The sequence below is a fragment of the Bombina bombina genome, chromosome 5 (assembly GCF_027579735.1).
Source record: "Bombina bombina isolate aBomBom1 chromosome 5, aBomBom1.pri, whole genome shotgun sequence".
Taxonomy (NCBI): domain Eukaryota; kingdom Metazoa; phylum Chordata; class Amphibia; order Anura; family Bombinatoridae; genus Bombina; species Bombina bombina.
In genome coordinates this window covers 1,063,824,759-1,063,847,269 of record NC_069503.1, presented here as the reverse complement: position 1 = coordinate 1,063,847,269, position 22,511 = coordinate 1,063,824,759, and the positions used below count along the sequence as shown (strand labels likewise).

At 38.4% G+C, this 22,511-nt stretch overlaps 1 protein-coding gene across 1 annotated transcript in view; it reads right to left on the bottom strand.

Annotated features, from left to right (window-relative positions):
- Positions 1-22,511, bottom strand: part of FER1L6 (fer-1 like family member 6) — a 335,220-nt gene that overhangs the window by 173,509 nt on the left and 139,200 nt on the right. Inside the window, exons 17-18 of the mRNA XM_053715940.1 lie at positions 10,674-10,826; positions 9,176-9,359 (exon numbers count right to left, since the gene is read on the bottom strand). Coding sequence (XP_053571915.1) covers positions 9,176-9,359; positions 10,674-10,826 — 337 coding nt within the window. The remainder of the gene's footprint in view (positions 1-9,175; positions 9,360-10,673; positions 10,827-22,511) is intronic.

The window sequence follows — 22,511 nt, the reverse complement described above, 5'->3', positions numbered from 1 at the left end:
AGAGCACTGTGGCTAAAATCCTGGTCAGCTGACGTTACTTCTAAGTCTAAATTACTTAATATACCTTTCAAAGGGCAGACCTTATTCGGGCCCGGATTGAAAGAAATTATCGCTGACATTACAGGAGGTAAAGGCCATGCCCTGCCTCAAGACAGAGCCAAACCTAAGGCTAGACAATCTAATTTTCGTTCCTTTCGGAATTTCAAAGCAGGAGCAGCATCAACTTCCTCTACTCCAAAACAAGAAGGATCTGTTGCTCGCTACAGACAAGGCTGGAGACCTAACCAGTCCTGGAACAAGGGCAAGCAGGCCAGGAAACCTGCTGCTGCCCCTAAAACAGCATGAATTGAGGGCCCCCGATCCGGGAACGGATCTAGTGGGGGGCAGACTTTCTCTCTTCGCCCAGGCTTGGGCAAGAGATGTCCAGGATCCCTGGGCGCTAGAGATAATATCTCAGGGATACCTTCTGGACTTCAAATACTCTCCCCCAAGAGGGAGATTTCATCTGTCAAGGTTGTCAACAAACCAAATAAAGAAAGAGGCGTTTCTACACTGCGTACAAGAGCTTTTATTAATGGGAGTAATCCATCCAGTTCCACGGTCGGAACAGGGACAAGGGTTTTACTCAAATCTGTTTGTGGTTCCCAAAAAAGAGGGAACTTTCAGGCCAATCCTGGATTTAAAGATCCTAAACAAATTCCTAAGAGTTCCATCGTTCAAAATGGAGACTATTCGGACAATTTTACCCATGATCCAAAAGGGTCAGTACATGACCACAGTGGATTTAAAAGATGCTTACCTTCACATACCGATCCACAAAGATCATTACCGGTATCTAAGGTTTGCCTTTCTAGACAGGCATTACCAGTTTGTAGCTCTTCCATTCGGATTGGCTACGGCTCCAAGAATCTTCACAAAGGTTCTGGGTGCTCTTCTGGCGGTACTAAGACCGCGAGGAATTTCGGTAGCTCCGTACCTAGACGACATTCTGATACAAGCTTCAAGCTTTCAAACTGCCAAGTCTCATACAGAGTTAGTACTGGCATTTCTAAGGTCGCATGGATGGAAGGTGAACGAAAAGAAGAGTTCTCTCTTTCCACTCACAAGAGTTCCCGTCCTGGGGACTCTTATAGATTCTGTAGAAATGAAAATTTACCTGACAGAAGACAGGTTAACAAAACTTCAAAGTGCATGCCGTGTCCTTCATTCCATTCAACACCCGTCAGTGGCTCAATGCATGGAGGTAATCGGCTTAATGGTAGCGGCAATGGACATAGTACCCTTTGCACGCCTACACCTCAGACCGCTGCAATTGTGCATGCTAAGTCAGTGGAATGGGGATTACTCAGACTTGTCCCCTTCTCTGAATCTGGATCAAGAGACCAGAAATTCTCTTCTATGGTGGCTTTCTCGGCCACATCTGTCCAGGGGGATGCCATTCAGCAGGCCAGACTAGACAATTGTAACAACAGACGCCAGCCTACTAGGTTGGGGCGCCGTCTGGAATTCTCTGAAGGCTCAGGGACAATGGAATCAGGAGGAGAGTCTCCTACCAATAAACATTCTGGAATTGAGAGCAGTTCTCAATGCCCTTCTGGCTTGGCCCCAGTTGACAACTCGGGGGTTCATCAGGTTTCAGTCGGACAACATCACGACTGTAGCCTACATCAACCATCAGGGAGGGACAAGAAGCTCCCTAGCAATGATGGAAGTATCAAAGATAATTCGCTGGGCAGAGTCTCACTCTTGCCACCTGTCAGCAATCCACATCCCGGGAGTGGAGAACTGGGAGGCGGATTTTTTAAGTCGTCAGACTTTTCATCCGGGGGAGTGGGAACTTCATCCGGAGGTCTTTGCCCAAATACTTCGTCATTGGGGCAAACCAGAGATAGATCTCATGGCGTCTCGACAGAACGCCAAGCTTCCTCGTTACGGGTCCAGATCCAGGGATCCGGTAGCGGTCCTGATAGATGCCTTGACAGCACCTTGGACCTTCAGGATGGCTTATGTGTTTCCACCCTTCCCGATGCTTCCTCGATTGATTGCCAGAATCAAACAGGAGAGAGCATCAGTGATTCTAATAGCGCCTGCATGGCCACGCAGGACTTGGTATGCAGATCTGGTGGACATGTCATCCTGTCCACCTTGGTCTCTACCTCTGAAACAGGACCTTCTGATACAGGGTCCTTTCAAACATCAAAATCTAACTTCTCTGAAGCTGACTGCTTGGAAATTGAACGCTTGATTTTATCAAAACGTGGTTATTGATACCTTAATACAGGCTAGGAAGCCTGTTACCAGAAAGATTTACCATAAAATATGGCGTAAATACCTATATTGGTGCGAATCCAAAGGTTACTCTTGGAGTAAGGTTAGGATTCCTAGGATATTGTCTTTTCTACAAGAAGGTTTAGAAAAGGGTTTATCCGCTAGTTCCTTAAAGGGACAGATCTCAGCTCTGTCCATTCTGTTGCACAAACGTCTGTCAGAAGTTCCAGACGTTCAGGCTTTTTGTCAGGCTTTGGCCAGGATTAAGCCTGTGTTTAAAACTGTTGCTCCGCCATGGAGTTTAAACCTTGTTCTTAACGTTTTACAGGGCGTTCCGTTTGAACCCCTTCATTCCATTGATATAAAGTTGTTATCTTGGAAAGTTCTATTTTTAATGGCTATTTCCTCGGCTCGAAGAGTCTCTGAGTTATCAGCCTTACATTGGGATTCTCCTTATTTGATTTTTCACTCGGATAAGGTAGTTCTGCGTACTAAACCTGGGTTCTTACCTAAGGTAGTCACTAACAGGAATATCAATCAAGAGATTGTTGTTCCATCCTTGTGTCCAAATCCTTCTTCAAGGAAGGAACGACTTCTGCACAATCTGGATGTAGTTCATGCCCTAAAATTTTATTTACAGGCAACTAAAGATTTTCGACAAACGTCTTCCCTGTTTGTCGTTTACTCTGGTCAGAGGAGAGGTCAAAAAGCTTCTGCTACCTCTCTCTCTTTTTGGCTTCGTAGCATAATACGTTTAGCTTATGAGACTGCTGGACAGCAGCCTCCTGAAAGAATTACAGCTCATTCCACTAGAGCTGTGGCTTCCACTTGGGCCTTTAAGAATGAGGCCTCTGTTGAACAGATTTGCAAGGCTGCAACTTGGTCTTCGCTTCATACTTTTTCCAAATTTTACAAATTTGACACTTTTGCTTCTTCGGAGGCTATTTTTGGGAGAAAGGTTCTTCAGGCAGTGGTTCCTTCTGTATAAAGAGCCTGCCTGTCCCTCCCGTCATCCGTGTACTTTTGCTTTGGTATTGGTATCCCAGAAGTAATGATGACTCGTGGACTGATCACACTTAACAGGAGAAAACATAATTTATGCTTACCTGATAAATTCCTTTCTCCTGTAGTGTGATCAGTCCACGGCCCGCCCTGTTTTTTACGGCAGGTAAATATTTTTTAAATTATACTCCAGTCACCACTACACCCTTTGGCTTCTCCTTTCTCGTTGGTCCTTGGTCGAATGACTGGAGGTGACGTAGAGGGGAGGAGCTATATGGCAGCTCTGCTGGGTGAATCCTCTTGCACTTCCTGTTGGGGAGGAGCAATATCTCAGAAGTAATGATGACCCGTGGACTGATCACACTACAGGAGAAAGGAATTTATCAGGTAAGCATAAATTATGTTTTTGTTATTCCATGACCTCACAGGGTGATGACTGTAATGTACAATTAAACCAAAGCTTAAACCTATAGGCATGTGTATGTATGTATGTATGTATGTAAGTGTGTAAATGTCTGTGTGTATGTTTATGTGTGTGTGTATATGTGTATGTATGTATTTTACTATGTGTGCATTTATGCATGTGTGTGTGTGTGTATGTTTGTGGAACCATCAGATTACAGACATTGTTACTACAGCATTAGGGGGTAAACATTGTCACAAAACAGTACCACTATATACAGAACGGGGGGGGGGCTGGACCATGTCACAGACTACTGGGGTCACTATATAAAGTACTGGGGCGGGTAGGGTCCGGCCAGCCATCTCACCGGCAGATTACAGACTGTGGTTACTAACTCACTATATACACTACTGGTGGGTTAAACAGTGTAACTATATTCAGTAATAGGGGTTCAGACCATCTCACAAACTGTGGGCACAGGGTACCCCCGTTTTCCGACATGTAATCTGATTCACAATTTTTTTTCTGTGTTAAATATTAAAAAAAAAAAAAAGATATGTATCAAATTCACTTCTTTGGGGTGGGTCTTAGATTCTTGCACCTGGGCCCTGTGGTTTCTGGTTACGCCTCTGAACTGAATAACTAATTGTTTTAGCCCCTTAAAGGGACACTCAGGTTAAATTACATTTTCATGATTCAGATACAGCATGTAATTTTAACCAACTTTCCAATTTACTTCCATTAATAAAATGTGCACAGTCTTTTATATTTACAATTTTTGAGTCACCAGATCCTACTGAGCATGTGCAAGAATTCACAGACTATACGTATATGCATTTGTGATTGGCTGATTGCTATCACATGGTACAAGGGGAGTGGAAATAGACATAACTTTGAAATTTGTTATAAAAAAATCTACTACTCATTTGAAGTTCAGACTAAGTGCTATTGCATTGTCTTGTTATCTTGCATTTGTTGATTATGCACATCTAATGTGTTGACTGGTCCTTTAAAATATGATATTGAGTTTCTGTATGATCGCAAAACATGACTACAATTAAAGTGTGGTTTGAACTTGTGAACTCTAAAATAGAAGTGTGCTACTATATCTTATAAGCGATCTGAATACTTAACAAACCCTTTATTAGCCATGTACAGATTATGGTATCATGTACAGATAAAGGCTGTTTTCCTCTTGTAGACACAAGTTAAGTGTGTACACAATCAAACTATTTGTGTAAATGTTCTTCATTGCATATTTGTTTTTCCATACTGTCTGTTTACATCTTGTAAGCACAATTCACATTGGGGGAGCCATTTATTCATTTGGGTAACACAACTGTGGTATATCCCTTTCTACCTACATTCTATTATTGTGCTCTTTTATATTTTAAAGTGAATGTCAAGTTTGATGAATCAGTGCCCGGTTTTTAAAAATACTATTAAAAACGGGGGCACTTTCATTCATCAACTTTACATTTCACTCGTTTTGTTAAAATACTTACCTTTTAATCTTAAAAGTCGCTCCATCGATTCCCCCTCCTGCCTCTCGTCACTTCATACGTCAGCAATGACGAATACGGAATCCTCCAATCACGGCTCCCCCCCCAGGGGAATCATTGACTGAGGCAACGCCGTAATTGGAGGAAGCCAGGTTCCTTATTTTTTATATATGAAGAGGCTTGCGACGGGCCAGGGAAGCGCTGGAGCGGCTTTCAAGATTAAAAAGTTACGGCTAGAGTTAGAGTTCTGCGGCCAAAGGGGTGCGATAGCTACACATGCTTTTTTTCCCCCCGCACCTTTTAAATACCACTGGTATTTAGAGTTCACAGAAGGGCTGCGTTAGGCTCCAAAAAAGGGAGCGTATAGCATATTTACCGCCACTGCAACTCTAAATACCAGCGTTGCTTACGGACGCGGCCAGCTTCAAAAACGTGCTCGTGCACAATTCCCCCATAGAAAACAATGGGGCTGTTTGAGCTGAAAAAAAACCTAACACATGCAAAAAAGCAGCGTTAAGCTCCTAACGCAGCCCCATTGTTTCATTGTACCCCTAATCTGCTGCCCCTAACACCGCCGACCCCTATGTTATATTTATTAACCCCTAATCTGCCGCCCCCGCTATCGCTGACCCCTGCATATTATTATTAACCCCTAATATGCCGCTCCGTACACCGCCGCAACCTACGTTATCCCTATGTACCCCTAATCTGCTGCCGCTAACACCGCCGACCCCTATATTATATTTATTAACCCCTAATCTGCCGCCCCCAACGTCGCCTCCACCTACCTACAATAATTAACCCCTAATCTGCCGACCGGATCTCACCGCTACTCTAATAAATGTATTAACCCCTAAAGCTAAGTCTAACCCTAACACCCCCCTAAATTAAATATAATTTAAATCTAACTAAATAAATTAACTCTTATTAAATAAATTTTTCCTATTTAAAGCTAAATACTTACCTGTAAAATAAACCCTAATATAGCTACAATATAAATTATTATTATATTGTAGCTATTTTAGGATTAATATTTATTTTACAGGCAACTTTGTAATTATTTTAACCAGGTACAATAGCTATTAAATAGTTAATAACTATTTAATAGTTACCTAGTTAAAATAATTACAAAATTACCTGTAAAATAAATCCTAACCTAAGTTACAATTAAACCTAACACTAGACTATCAATAAATTAATTAAATAAAATACCTACAATTATCTACAATTAAACCTAACACTACACTATCAATAAATTAATTAACTACAATACCTACAAATAAATACAATGAAATAAACTAACTAAAGTACAAAAAATAAAAAAGAACTGTTACAAAAAATAAAAAAATATTTACAAACATTAGAAAAATATTACAACAATGTTAAACTAATTACACCTACTCTAAGCCCCCTAATAAAATAAGAAAGACCTGTTCCGATCAGCCAATAGAATGCGAGCTCAATCTGATTGGCTGATCGGATCAGCCAATCGGATTGAACTTGATTCTGATTGGCTGATTCCATCAGCCAATCAGAATTTTCCTACCTTAATTCCGATTGGCTGATAGAATCCTATCAGCCAATCGGAATTCGAGGGACGCCATCTTGGATGACATCCCTTAAAGGAACCGTCATTCGTCGGGAAGTCGTCGGTGAAGATGGATGTTCCGCGTCGGCGGGATGAACATGGATCCGGAAGAAAGAAGATTGAAGATGCCGCTTGATAGAAGACTTCAGCCGGATCATGAACCTCTTCAGCTCCCGCTTGGATGAAGACTTCAGCCGGATCATGGACATCTTCAGCCCCCGCTTGGGCTTGGATCAAGACATCGGAGGCTCTTCTGGATCGATCGGTGAACCCGGCGTGGTGAAGATAAGGCAGGAAGATCTTCAGGGGCTTAGTGTTAGGTTTATTTAAGGGGGGTTTGGGTTAGATTAGGGGTATATGGGTGGTGGGTTGTAATGTTGGGGGTGGGTATTGTATTTTTTTTTTACAGGCAAAAGAGCTGAATTCTTTGGGGCATGCCCCGCAAAGGGCCCTTTTCAGGGCTGGTAAGGTAAAAGAGCTTTTCTATTTTAATTTTAGAATAGGGTAGGGCATTTTTTTATTTTGGGGGTCTTTGTTATTTTATTAGGTGGCTTAGAGTAGGTGTAATTAGTTTAACATTGTTGTAATATTTTTCTAATGTTTGTAAATATTTTATTATTTTTTGTAACTTAGTTCTTTTTTATTTTTTGTACTTTAGTTAGTTTATTTCATTGTATTTATTTGTAGGTATTGTATTTAATTAATTTATTGATAGTGTAGGTTTAATTGTAACTTAGGTTAGGATTTATTTTACAGGTAATTTTGTAACTATTTTAACTAGGTAGCTATTAAATAGTTATTAACTATTTAATAGCTATTGTACCTGGTTAAAATAAATACAAAGTTGCCTGTAAAATAAATATTAATCCTAAAATAGCTACAATATAATTATTATTTATATTGTAGCTATATTATGGTTTATTTTACAAGTAAGTATTTAGCTTTAAATAGGAATAATTTATTTAATAAGAGTTAATTTATTTAGTTATATAAAAATTATATTTAACTTAGGGGGGTGTTAGGGTTAGAATTAGCTTTAGGGGTTAAAAAATGTATTAGAGTAGCGGTGAGCTCCGGCCGGCAGATTAGGGGTTAATGCTTGAAGTTAGGTGTCGGCGATGTTAGGGAGGGCAGATTAGGGGTTAATACTATTTATTATAGGGTTATTGAGGCGGGAGTGAGGCGGATTAGGGGTTAATACATTTATTATAGTAGCGGTGCGGTCCGGTAGGCAGATTAGGGGTTAATAAGTGTAGGTAGGTGGCGGCGACGTTGGGGGCGGCAGATTAGGGGTTAATAAATATTATGTAGGTGTCGGCGGTATTAGGGGCAGCAGATTAGGGGTACATAGGGATAACGTAGGTGGCGGCGGTGTATGGAGCGGCAGATTAGGGGTTAAAACATTTTAATAGAGTGGCGGCGATGTGGGGGGCCTCGGTTTAGGGGTACATAGGTAGTTTATGGGTGTTAGTGTACTTTAGAGCACAGTAGTTAAGAGCTTTATAAACCGGCGTTAGCCCAGAAAGCTCTCAACTCCTGACTTTTTTCTGCGGCTGGAGTTTTGTCGTTAGATTTCTAACGCTCACTTCAGCCAAGACTCTAAATACCGGCGTTAGAAAGATCCCATTGAAAAGATAGGATACGCAAATGGCGTAGGGGGATCTGCGGTATGGAAAAGTCGCGGCTGCAAAGTGAGCGTTAGACCCTTTCCTGACTGACTCCAAATACCAGCGGGCGGTAAAAACCAGCGTTAGGAGCCTCTAACGCTGGTTTTGATGGCTACCGCCAAACTCTAAATCTAGGCCTTAGTATTTTAACAAAACGAGTAAAATCTAAAGTTTGATGAATGAAAGTGCCCCTGTTTTTAATAGGGTTTTTAAAAACCGGGCACTGATTCATCAAAATTGACATTCACTTTATACCTATTCTTTAAATATATGACTGAAAATTTTGAAAATTTTAGGACTCAATAAAGGTAACTAAATTCATAATTAGCAACTGTATAACAGTGTTTAGATTGCAGAAGAATTACCACAGTAATAGCTGATTAGTAGGATATCTGTGCCCATTCTTTGTTTAAATATGTGATTGCTAAGAGATGATCAATTTATCTCAGTTATGTCAGTTATTCTACTTTTACAAAGTAAAAAATCCATAAATTATTCAGTTTTATTTCATTAAACACGAACAATGTTAACAGCCCTCAATAAAATTATATTAATGTATTAAATGCATTTTTTCCCTTTTTTAAGCACATTACAATTATTAATACTACTGTATCACACAAGAGATCAAACAAAATAAAAAACCTATATAATACAATACATTTAATCATAATTGTATTACATTTAGACACATTCATTGTTATAAAATTAGGAATTTCTTTCCTCAATCAGAAGTAGATACACTTACAATTGTAGACCACATTTCCTGGTGGTAGAGGTCCATGATGACCACTGGATGCTGGATGTGTTTCCACTTCATATCCGATAGGCAGGTTTTCAAAGATGGCATTGGAGTACTTACTTGAGCCCAGCCACATGTACACATCTACCTTGGCTTGGACATTCCATCCAGGTCCTCGCTTTCCTGGGAGCTGTACAAAAAATGAACCTCAGCATTTTAGAAAAGTGTTTGTATATTTATAAATGAGTATAAAGGACAGAATGTTTATTAACAATTTAACTTAAAGATTAATTTTTATTAAGTTAATTATATAAATTGGTGAAAAATTAAACACCAATCAGATCTTCATTAGAGATTCACTCACCAGAAGACTAAGAGGGTTCCATTCTGATTATAATCCCTATCTTCTCAAATATGATTGGTTAATTACTTTGTTTGGATTCCTTAAAGTTACATTAAACACTGTATACATTTTATGCGCCTATCTCTAATTATTGGTGTCGCTATATTGGAACCTATGTTTTACTGCAAGTAGATGAATGAGAGTTGCTACACGTAAACAAACACATCAGCTATGGAATGCAGTGAAAGCTAAGTTTCAACTTGCCGGCAACCATAACTATAGTGAGGAGGAGAATAACTTTAATACTTTACTTTTTACTTGTAAACTGTATTTAATGTTCAATATACATTTAAGAAAGTTCCTTTAATTATTAAAGAAATCAGGCCAAGCCCAGACCTACATCATGGAAAAGGACTGCAGGGGGCCTTTGTTACTGTGGTCAGATAAAACTGAAGATGGAAAGAGCATGGATTGAAAAAATGTTTTGGGGGCAATTAGACTTCATTTGACATAATGCAAGAGGGTCGTTTGGATCATAGTTGATTGTTCTTGGGGGGTCATGAAAGGGGGTTCCTTTTAGTCCTGAGGAAGAGTGGAGTGGATTAACATTTGTGGGTGCTGTTAAATGGATACTAAATCCAAAATTTTTCTTTCATGATTCGCTTGGAGAACTCAATTTTAAGCAACTTTCTACTTTATTCTTATTATATTTTTTTCTTCGTTCTCCCGGTATCTTTATTTGAGATAGCAGGAATAAAAACTTAAGAACTGGCCCATTTTGGTTCAGCCCCCTGGATAGTGCTTGCTGATTGGTGGATAAATGAATATATATATATATATATATATATATATATATATATATATATGTATATACATATATATGTATATACCTTATAGGTGGCTGGGTGCGCATGCATTCATGTCTTAAATATATGTTTAGAGTATTATTTACTAGAACACTGCTCAAAAAAAAAATGGTTTAACAAATAAAAAGGAGTTTAGTGTATTTGGAAATATACATTCATATAAAAATCACATTAAAAAAGAACAAATTTTCATTGATGTGCTTTAGGTTTCGCACAGAAGCAGAAAATGTAAAAAAAAAACCCTCAAGTGCTAAAAAGCAATTTTACATTACAGATAAGAAAGTATGATACTTACTTTAAAGAAGAGTGTTTTAATCTTCCCACAGTGGTGGCCTCTCTCCTCGGGCACAGGAGAGTACAGAATATCTCTGGCAGGGATACGTGCATAAGCCACGCGTTTATTATTGCTGAGCAGCCAAATAAACACATCAGGCACGGTATGCTGTGGCTGTAGAAACATGAGAAATTTCTATCACTCAAGACCTAACAATCAACATTTTTAGACTTATTTACCTGCAATGTTGTCCTCCTGTAATTAATTAATTTGGGGGTAGATTACAGGTGACGCTCTAACTGTTGCACACAAGAAATATCAGCTTTTTGCATGCTTCAGAAATAGCGCACATATTACAAGATGAAAGTAAACGCAATTGCGAGAGCGCAATTGCATTTTATGCTCATTGGGCTAGAGCAACTGAAACCCTCGCATAAAGGGTAGAGCATTGAAAAAGTTGCACCAAACACAACATAAATACATTTTAACATACAATTACACTCATATAAACACTATCTGATACAAAATATTCATATAAATATAAAAAAGTTACAAAGGTTAAAAGGTATATGGTATATGACAATGTGTTTAACTCCAAAGGGTTATAATGCATATATCTATACATATACATATCTAAATATGTGTATGTATGTTTATATATATATATATATATATATATATATATATATATATATATATATATATATGCATATATGTGTGTATTTCTGTGTTTTACTGTATATTTACTGTACATATTTAACATTCCAATGTAAATGTAATGTTTAGTGTAAATTCACATTTCTATATATACAGTATATATATATATATATATATATATATATATATATATATATATATATATATATATATATATATATATATGTATATACCTATACCTGTATATCTATTAAAATAGATATATAGGTATATATATCTATTTTACATTAACATTATCAGATATATATAGAAATATATATTCAATTATAAAAATTTATTTTTTCTAATTGAAGAACATAGGAATGTAAAATATGCGCAACGCCCAACAGGGTTTGAGATCAGGTCTAATGTGATGTCGGGTTAGTGCGTATGAAGAATTGCTAAGCTCAATGCGCTTTAATGAAATATTAAATATAAAATATTAAAATATAATAACTTTTTTAAAATTATTATAAGTACTGTAAAAAGTATATATATTCTATGGATTATTTAGACTTTTTTATAGTATGTAAAATAATTGATTTTTTTTTAAATTAATATTTTGAATATTTTATATTTCAATAACACTCATTGTGGTTATTAATTAATTATGTGTGCTAACCCGACACCACGTTAGACCTAAATCGCAAACCTCAATGAGCTAAAATTACTCTTGAACGAAAGCGCTAAATAGCACACCACTTCCTGGTAATCTGGCCTTCCGTGTCTAAACATTGCAGCATCTTCTGCTCATAATAGAGAAAATCTGTGATATACTTTTGGTGGAGTATTTCTCCCAGGCAGGTTTTGCTTTTGTTATCTGCATAGTAGTAATGCACATCATTTTTATATGAGCCCTGGGTGCTGACATCCACAGGACTTTTTTTTTTTTACTGTTAGGGTCTGTTTTACACAAGTTTTTATTTATGCATTGTTTTTAGTGTTGAATTTGACTATTGAAGGCACTGCCATAAGACACAGTTTCTGACTGTTGGAATTGGCAACATACTAAACAGAACTATAACATTAGGTGTATAACTGCAATGTAAAAAAGTTACTTGAAACATAAAGAGTTACAGTCAGTGTTTGCTGGCACTTCCTTTCCATGCTGGGATCTACAGGACAGATGGACGTGTGGTCATAAATGCTAAAGGAAAATGTACAATAGCTTTCTAGTACAAGTGTCAAAAAACCTCCAATATTAATTGTGACATAACAAATTTAAAATTAATTAGTATAAAATTCAAATGTTCATCTGTGATATTCAGTATTTGAATGTTACAGTTTACATTAAAAATGTAGGTGAAATTTGAAACAAGTAATGAATGTAATAAAAACATGTTGAAAAAGAATTAAATGTTTTTTCCAACAGTATGGATGAATATCAATGTCCCAAACATAAGGTCCAATGATCAAAACTTCACGGGGCCAGATGTGAGAAACCACCCAACGCTTGCAGGGGCTGCCCTCAGAAAATTATCTAAAAAAAAAGGTGTCTGCCCCTGCAAGTAGTAGGATGTCTCCCATAGAAAGTAATGGATTTCACTGCAAATGGAAACTTTGCTGGGAGAGTGAAGTTAGCAGTTAGCAGGAAGCAGGGGGCTTACTTAAAAAATTACATACTGCACCCAATGCAAATGCGATTACTCTGGATATAGAGTTTACAACTGCCTCTATTTTTGTATACATATCTTTTTTTTCTGTAGGGTAAAAAGTATTTTCCCACAATCATGTATGTGTATATATATATATATATATATATATATATATATATATATATATATATATATAGATATCAGTGACGTGCAGTGACGTCAGAGGCTGGTGAGGCAGTGGCTAGGATATGCCTTCATTCTTTAGATATCCTTTGTTGAAGAAATAGCAATGCACATGGGTGAGCCAATCACATGAGGTATCTATGTGCAGCCACCAATCAGCAGCTACTGAGCATATTTAGATATGATTTTCAACAAAGGACATCAAAAGAATGAAGAAAATTAGATATTAGATGTAAATTGGAAAGTTATTTAAATTTGCATATGGGTTTCATGTCCCTTTAAATGGTGTCTTGGAAAACTGGTCAACTTAGTAAACATCTGATTTTAGTCTAAAAGGATTGTAACAGAAACTCTTGCCAGATAACACAATGCTTGCTCTGATTATGAGATCTAGAAATCCATGCCCATTAAAATATGTTTAAAACATACTTTTTACTTTAATGCTGCAAATTATGCTTATAGATTCTTTCATTACATAAGGGATGAGAGTCAGAGGGGGAGGAAGAGAGACAGAGAGAGAAAGAGACCATGGGGGAGAAGAAAACATAAGGAGAGAGATGGATAGAGAGAGAGAGAGACACACACACACACACACACACACACACAAGGGGGGGGGGGACCACTGCATTTTAAAGTAATAAAACAGCAGAGCTACAGAGAGTTCAGAAAATTAGTCTATAATTTAGTGTGAAGTACAGAGGCAAGCTGCTAAGTTAGTGGGTGTAAAGTTTGAGTAAACAAAATACAAAAACGACCCTGCTGTAAAAGAGTAAAAAAACACTAAACCACATTCATTAAATTATCATTTTCACTAACAGAATCCCTTTCAGTGAAATCTTACTTTAATAAGATGTGGCTGAAACACTGCAGTGCTCTCTGTGCCTCTTTTCCTGCTCTGTAAGGATTCAGGAAGTGACAGTGGCACATTCCACTGCACTTAGTGGGGAAGAACAGAACTCTCTTTTTCACTTTAGCAAAGCTAGCAGGTTCACAGGACAGCAACAAAATATATGAAAGTTGTTTTTTTCCATTTTTGTTTTGTTTTATATGATTTAACATCCAGCCCCAACCCTATGTTCCACTTACTAATGCCTCTCGCTGGATTGGTTCAGCCCAAATAGGACTGCCTCAAATAAGCAGTTAATGGGCCATGCAATGATCTTAACCACTTGCATCCAGTAGATGGCGCAGCATGTTGTGTATGTTGTGTAATGGTGGGCAGACCTGCTTGTGCCTCTCCATTGCACAACATATAGCTGTGAGAGAAAAAAATGCTGGGGGAAAAAAATTACAATTTTTTTTTTAAAGCCAATAAAAAAATATATATTTTTGCCCATATGAGAGGTGAAGCACTGCCTCACCTGCCTCTAGTGACTGCACATCACTGATATATATATATAATTAGCCACAACATTAAAACCACCTGCCTAATATCATGTAGGTCCCCCTAGTGCTGACAAAACAGCTCTGATGCGTTGAGGCATGCACTCCTCAAGACCTCTGAAGACAAAGATATTAGCAGCAGATCCTTTAAGTCCTGCAAGTTGTAAGGTGGGCCCTCCGTGGATTGGATGTGTTGTTTCAGCACATCCCACAGATGCTCAATCAGATTGAGATCTGGGGAATTTAGAGGCCAAGGCAACACCTTGAACGCTTTGTTATGTTCCTCAAACCAATCCTGAACAAATTTTGCAGTGTTGCAGGGTGCATTATCCTGCCATCAGGGAACACCATTGCCATGAAGGGGTGTATGTGGTCTGAAACAATCCCTAGGTAGGTGGTACGTGTCAAAGTAACATCCACATGAATGCAAGGATCCAAGGTTTCCTAGCAGAACATTGCCCAGAGCATAACACTGCCTCCGCCGGCCTGCCTTCTTCCTATAGTGCATCCTGTGGCATTCTCTTCCCCGGGTAAATAACACTATCCACCTGATCTAAAAAGAAAAAGTGATAAATCAGACCAGGCAACGTTTTTCTATTGCTCCATGGTCCAGTTCTGATGCTCACATCCCCATTGAAGACAATTTTGGAGGTGGACAGGGGTCATCATTGACACTTTGACTGGTCTTCAGCTAAGCAACCCCATACACAGCAAACTGTGAAACACTGTGTGTTCTCACACCTTTCTATCATGGCCAGCATTATTTGTTTCAGAGATTTCAGCTACATTGGCTCTTCTGTGTGATCGGACCAGACGAGCTAGCCTTCACTTCCCACGTGCATCAATAAACTTGGGCCCCCATGACCCTGACACCAGTTCACCGCCTGTCCTTCCTTGCACCACATTTAGAAGGTACTAACTACTGCATATTGGGAATACCCCCCAAGACTTGCCGTTTTGGAAGTGCTCTGACCCAGTTGTCTAGCCATCACTATTTGGCCCTTGTGAAAGTACCGCAGATATGTTTGCGTTCCTGTTTTTCCTGCTTCCAAACACATGAAAGTCAAGAACTGAATGTTCACTTGCAGCTTTATATATCCCACCCCTTGACAGGTGCCTTTGTGACAATATAATCAATATTATTCCCTTCACCTGTCAGAGGTTTTAATGTTGTGGCTGATCAATTTATGATAATAACACAAAATCCTGACTCTGACATTCAAGGCCCTCAATAACACTACTTCATCCTATATCTCTGGCCTCATCTCCAGATACTCTCCATCCCATTCCCTTTGCTCACCTCCTCCTCTCCTGTTACCTTCTCACAGTCCTGTCTACAGAATAACCCCTATTTTATGGAACTCTGCCTCGCTCCACAAGACTCTCCAAGTATTCATAGTTTCAAGCGTTCCTTAAAGACTCTACTGTTCAGAGATGCATACAATATACACTAAGATTTCTTATCTGTGTTCCTCTTCTCCTTTGGCATCCCCTTCAACCCCCTTAGTATGTAGCCTATAAGCCATAGATCCCATTAATGAGAGGTGATTTACAACAGTGTAACTCTTGGCAGTGCCCTGTAAGCATTTGTCTCCTATAAATGCTACCTTTGCATATTATTCCTATGTTTACAGCTCAGCGGAATCTGTTGACGCTCTGCAAATAACAGATAATAATAATTGATAATGATAACATCAACATTTGGCTACTAGATTCATGCAGCTGAGGTTACTGTGGGGTCTGATTGTTTAGGCTAGAGCACTTTTAAGTTCATTGAGCTTCACTTCACCCATAGGGGGGTAGTTATCAAGCCGTCAACCTCAAATACGCTGGAATTCCGCAGCGTATTTGTGGCGAGGCTGATACGCCTTAGTTCAAAGGCTCGAGACCGGCAAAAGTAGAATTTTGTGACGTAAGCATCGATCCGCCGGACTCCGTCCGACACAATCAGCCAATCAGATTGAGCTCGCATTCTATTGGCTGTTCTGATCAGTCAATAGAATGCGAGCTCAATCTGATTGGCTGATTGGATCAGCCAATCAGATTGAGCTCGCATCTGATTGGCTGATTCCATCAGCCAATCAGATTTTCCTACCTTAATTCCGATTGGCTGATAGAATCCTATCAGCCAATCGGAATTGAGGGGACTCCATCTTGGATGACGTCCCTTAAAGGAGCCGTCATTCGTCGTAGTCCGTAGGTGAAGAAGGTGGTTCCGCGTCGGCGGAAGGAAGATTCAAGACCCGGCTTGGAAGATGACTTCGCCCGGATAGAAGACCTCTTCAGCGCCTCTTTGAAGATGACATCGGCCGGATCGAAGACTTTTCTTCAGCGCCGCCTGGATGATGACTTCATCGGATGGAAGATTTCTTCAGCGCCGCTTGGAGGATTAACTTCTTCCGCTCCGGATGTCCTCTTCAGTTCCATCGGTGGCTCGGCTGAGTGAAGACGACTCAAGGTAGGATGATCTTCAGGGGATTAGTGTTAGGTTTTTGCAAGGGGGGTTTGGGTTAGATTAGGGGTATGTGGGTGGTGGGTTTTAATGTTGGGGGGGGTTGTATTTTTCTTTTACAGGCAAAAGAGCTGTTTTCTTTGGGGCATGCCCCCACAAATGGCCCTTTTAAGGGCTGGTAAGGTAAAAGAGCTTTGAAATTTATTTAATTTAGAATAGGGTAGGGCATTTTTTTATTTTGGGGGGGTTTGTTATTTTATTAGGGGGCTTAGATTAGGTGTAAGTAGCTTAAAATTGTTGTAATATTTTTAACATGTTTGTAACTTATTTTTTTATTTTTTGTAACTTAGCTTTTTTTATTTTTTGTACTTTAGTTAGTTTATGTAATTGTATTTAATTGTAGTTATTTGTAGGTAGTGTATTTAATTAATTTAATGATAGTGTAGTATTAGGTTTAATTGTAACTTAAGTTAGGATTTATTTTACAGGTAATTTTGTATTTCTTTTAGCTATGTAGTTATTAAATAGTTAATAACTATTTAATAGCTATTCTAACTAGCTAAAATAAATACAAAGTTACCTGTAAAATAAATATAAATCCTAAGATAGCTATAATATAATTATTAATTATATTGTAGATATCTTAGGGTTTATTTTACAGGTAAGTATTTATTTTTAAATAGGAATAATTTATTAAAGTATAGTGTAGTGTTAGGTGTAATTGTAACTTAGGTTAGGATTTATTTCACAGGTACATTTCTCTTTATTTTAGCTAGGTAAGCTATTAAATAGTTAATAACTATTTAATAGTTATTGTACATGGTTAAAATAAATTGAAAGTTACCTGTAAAATAAATATAAATCCTAAGATAGCTATAATATAATTATTATTTATATTGTAGCTATATTAGGGTTTATTTTAAAGGTAAGTATTTAGTTTTAAATAGGATTCATTTAGTTATTAAGAGTTAATTTATTTAGATTTATTTAATTAATATTTAAGTTAGGGGGTGTTAGGGTTAGGGTTAGACTTAGGTTTAGGGGTTAATAATTTTATTACAGTGGCGGCGGCGTAGTGGGGGGCAGATTAGGGGTTAATAAATTTATTATAGGTGGCGACGGTGTAGGGGGGGCAGATTAGGGGTTAATAAATTTATTATAGGTGGCGACGGTGTAGGGGAGGCAGGATAGGGGTTAATAGGTTTAATATAGGTTGCGGCGGGTTCATGGAGCGGCGGTTTAGGGGTTAAACTATTTATTTAGTTGCGGAGAGGTGCGGGATCAGCAGGATAGGGGTTAATAATTTTATAATAGAGGACGACGGTGTAGGGGGGGGCAGGATAGGGGTTACTAGGTATACTGTAGGTGGCAGCGGTGTCCGGGAGCGGCGGATTAGGGGTTAATACATTTATAAGAGTTGCGGCAGGGTCTAGGAGAGGCGGTTTAGGGGTTAATACATTTATAAGAGTTGCGGCGGGGTCTAGGAGTGGCGGTTTAGGGGTTAGTAACTTTATTTAGTTGCGGGGGGCTCCGGGGGCGCCGGTATAGGGGGTAGAACAGTGCAGTTTAGTGTGAGTGCTTAGTGACAGGCTAGCAATAAAGCTGGGAAAAAGCCGAAGGGCAGCGAGATCGGATGAGTGATAACTGTCACAGTCCGCTGCTCATCGCCCCGCGGCTTTTTGACAGCTTTATTTGATAACTTAGGCGTATTTTTTCAGGTCCGCGGCGGCGAAGGTAGGCGAGCTTAGGCGGGCGTATTGGGCCGGCGAAGTCAGAAAAGTAGACGGCTTGATAACTACCCCCCATATTATTGTCCACAGTTTTATTAGTTTCTGCCATTGACGTTATGTAACGTCTATAGTTACATTGGGGGGTAGTTATCAAGCCGTCAACCTCAAATACGCTGGAATTCCGCAGCGTATTTGTGGCGAGGCTGATCAAAGGCTCGAGACCGGCAAAAGTAGAATTTTGTGACGTAAGCATCGATCCGCCGGACTCCGTTCCGACACAGATCGATTCTTACGTCACTCCAGATGTTCCGCACACAAGTGCGGCACATTCTCACTACTTTTGCTAGTTATCAAAAAACTAGCAGGTACGCTCGGCACTTTTACGGCCCAGCGTACCTGGTTTTCAATCCGCCACCCCTGGAGGCGGCGGATCCCATAGGAATCAATGGGAGTCTGACCATAGCGAAAGTACAAGTTCGCTGCTGACAGACATCCCATTCATTCCTATGGGAGCTGTCTACACCTAACACCCTAACATGTACCCCGAGTCTAAACACCGCTAATCTGACCCCCCCTACACCGCCGCAACTAAATAAAGTTATTACCCCCTAAACCGCCGCTCCCGGAGCCCACCGCAAGCTACTCTATACATATTAACCCCTAAACCGCCGCTCCCGGAGCCCACCGCAACTATAATAAATGTATTAACCCATAAACCGCCGCTCCCTGAACCCGCCGCAACCTATATTAAATGTATTAACCCCTATCCTGCCCCCACTACACCGTCGCCACCTATAATAAATTTATTAACCCCTAATCTGCCCCCCCTACACCGTCGCCACCTATAATAAATTTATTAACCCCTATCCTGCCCCCCACTACGCCGCCGCCACTGTAATAAAATTATTAACCCCTAAACCTAAGTCTAACCCTAACGCCCCCCTAACTTAAATATTAATTAAATAAATCTAAATAAATTAACTCTTATTAACTAAATGAATCCTATTTAAAACTAAATACTTACCTTTAAAATAAACCCTAATATAGCTACAATATAAATAATAATTATATTCTAGCTATTTTAGGATTTATATTTATTTTACAGGTAACTTTCAATTTATTTTAACCATGTACAATAACTATTAAATAGTTATTAACTATTTAATAGCTTACCTAGCTAAAATAAAGAGAAATGTGCCTGTGAAATAAATCCTAACCTAAGTTACAATTACACCTAACACTACACTATACTTTAATAAATTATTCCTATTTAAAAATAAATACTTACCTGTAAAATAAACCCTAAGATAGCTACAATATAATTAATAATTATATTATAGCTATCTTAGGATTTATATTTATTTTACAGGTAACTTTGTATTTATTTTAGCTAGTTAGAATAGTTATTAAATAGTTATTAACTATTTAATAACTACCTAGCTAAAAGAAATACAAAATTACCTGTAAAATAAATCCTAACCTAAGTTACAATTAAACCTAATACTACACTATCATTAAATTAACTAAATAAACTACCTACAAATAACTACAATTAAATACAATTACATAAACTAACTAAAGTACAAAAAATAAAAAAAGCTAAGTTACAAAAAATAAAAAAATAAGTTACAAACATGTTAAAAATATTACAACAATTTTAAGCTACTTACACCTAATCTAAGCCCCCTAATAAAATAACAAACCCCCCCAAAATAAAAAAAAATCCCTACCCTATTCTAAATTAAATAAATTTCAAAGCTCTTTTACCTTACCAGCCCTTAAAAGGGCCATTTGTGGGGGCATGCCCCAAAAAGTTCAGCTCTTTTGCCTGTAAAAGAAAAATACAACCCCCCCCCCAACATTAAAACCCACCACCCACATACCCCTAATCTAACCCAAACCCCCCTTACAAAAACCTAACACTAATCCCCTGAAGATCATCCTACCTTGAGTCGTCTTCACTCAGCCGAGCCACCGATGGAACTGAAGAGGACATCCGGAGCGGAAGAAGTTAATCCTCCAAGCGGCGCTGAAGAAATCTTCCATCAGATGAAGTCATCATCCAGGCGGCGCTGAAGAAGTCTTCGATCCGGCCGATGTCATCTTCAAAGAGGCGCTGAAGAGGTCTTCTATCCGTGCGAAGTCATCTTCCAAGCCGGGTCTTGAATCTTCCTTCCGCCGACGCGGAACCACCTTCTTCACCGACGGACTACGACGAATGATGGCTCCTTTAAGGGACGTCATCCAAGATGGCGTCCCCTCAATTCCGATTGGCTGATAGGATTCTATCAGCCAATCGGAATTAAGGTAGGAAAAATCTGATTGGCTGATGGAATCAGCCAATCAGATTGAGCTTGCATTCTATTGGCTGTTCCGATCAGCCAATAGAATGCGAGCTCAATCTGATTGGCTGATTGGATCAGCCAATCGGATTGAACTTGAATCTGATTGGCTGATTCCATCAGCCAATCAGATTTTCCTACCTTAATTCCGATTGGCTGATAGAATCCTATCAGCCAATCGGAATTGAGGGGACGCCATCTTGGATGACGTCCCTTAAAGGAGCCGTCATTCGTCGTAGTCCGTCGGTGAAGAAGGTGGTTCCGCGTCGGCGGAAGGAAGATTCAAGACCCGGCTTGGAAGATGACTTCGCCCGGATAGAAGACCTCTTCAGCGCCTCTTTGAAGATGACATCGGCCGGATCGAAGACTTTTCTTCAGCGCCGCCTGGATGATGACTTCATCGGATGGAAGATTTCTTCAGCGCCGCTTGGAGGATTAACTTCTTCCGCTCCGGATGTCCTCTTCAGTTCCATTGGTGGCTCGGCTGAGTGAAGACGACTCAAGGTAGGATGATCTTCAGGGGATTAGTGTTAGGTTTTTGTAAGGGGGGTTTGGGTTAGATTAGGGGTATGTGGGTGGTGGGTTTTAATGTTGGGGGGGTTGTATTTTTCTTTTACAGGCAAAAGAGCTGTTTTCTTTGGGGCATGCCCCCACAAATGGCCCTTTTAAGGGCTGGTAAGGTAAAAGAGCTTTGAAATTTATTTAATTTAGAATAGGGTAGGGCATTTTTTTATTTTGGGGGGGTTTGTTATTTTATTAGGGGGCTTAGATTAGGTGTAAGTAGCTTAAAATTGTTGTAATATTTTTAACATGTTTGTAACTTATTTTTTTATTTTTTGTAACTTAGCTTTTTTTATTTTTTGTACTTTAGTTAGTTTATGTAATTGTATTTAATTGTAGTTATTTGTAGGTAGTTTATTTAATTAATTTAATGATAGTGTAGTATTAGGTTTAATTGTAACTTAAGTTAGGATTTATTTTACAGGTAATTTTGTATTTCTTTTAGCTATGTAGTTATTAAATATTTAATAACTATTTAATAACTATTCTAACTAGCTAAAATAAATACAAAGTTACCTGTAAAATAAATATAAATCCTAAGATAGCTATAATATAATTATTAATTATATTGTAGATATCTTAGGGTTTATTTTACAGGTAAGTATTTATTTTTAAATAGGAATAATTTATTAAAGTATAGTGTAGTGTTAGGTGTAATTGTAACTTAGGTTAGGATTTATTTCACAGGTACATTTCTCTTTATTTTAGCTAGGTAAGCTATTAAATAGTTAATAACTATTTAATAGTTATTGTACATGGTTAAAATAAATTGAAAGTTACCTGTAAAATAAATATAAATCCTAAGATATCTATAATATAATTATTATTTATATTGTAGCTATATTAGGGTTTATTTTAAAGGTAAGTATTTAGTTTTAAATAGGATTCATTTAGTTAATAAGAGTTAATTTATTTAG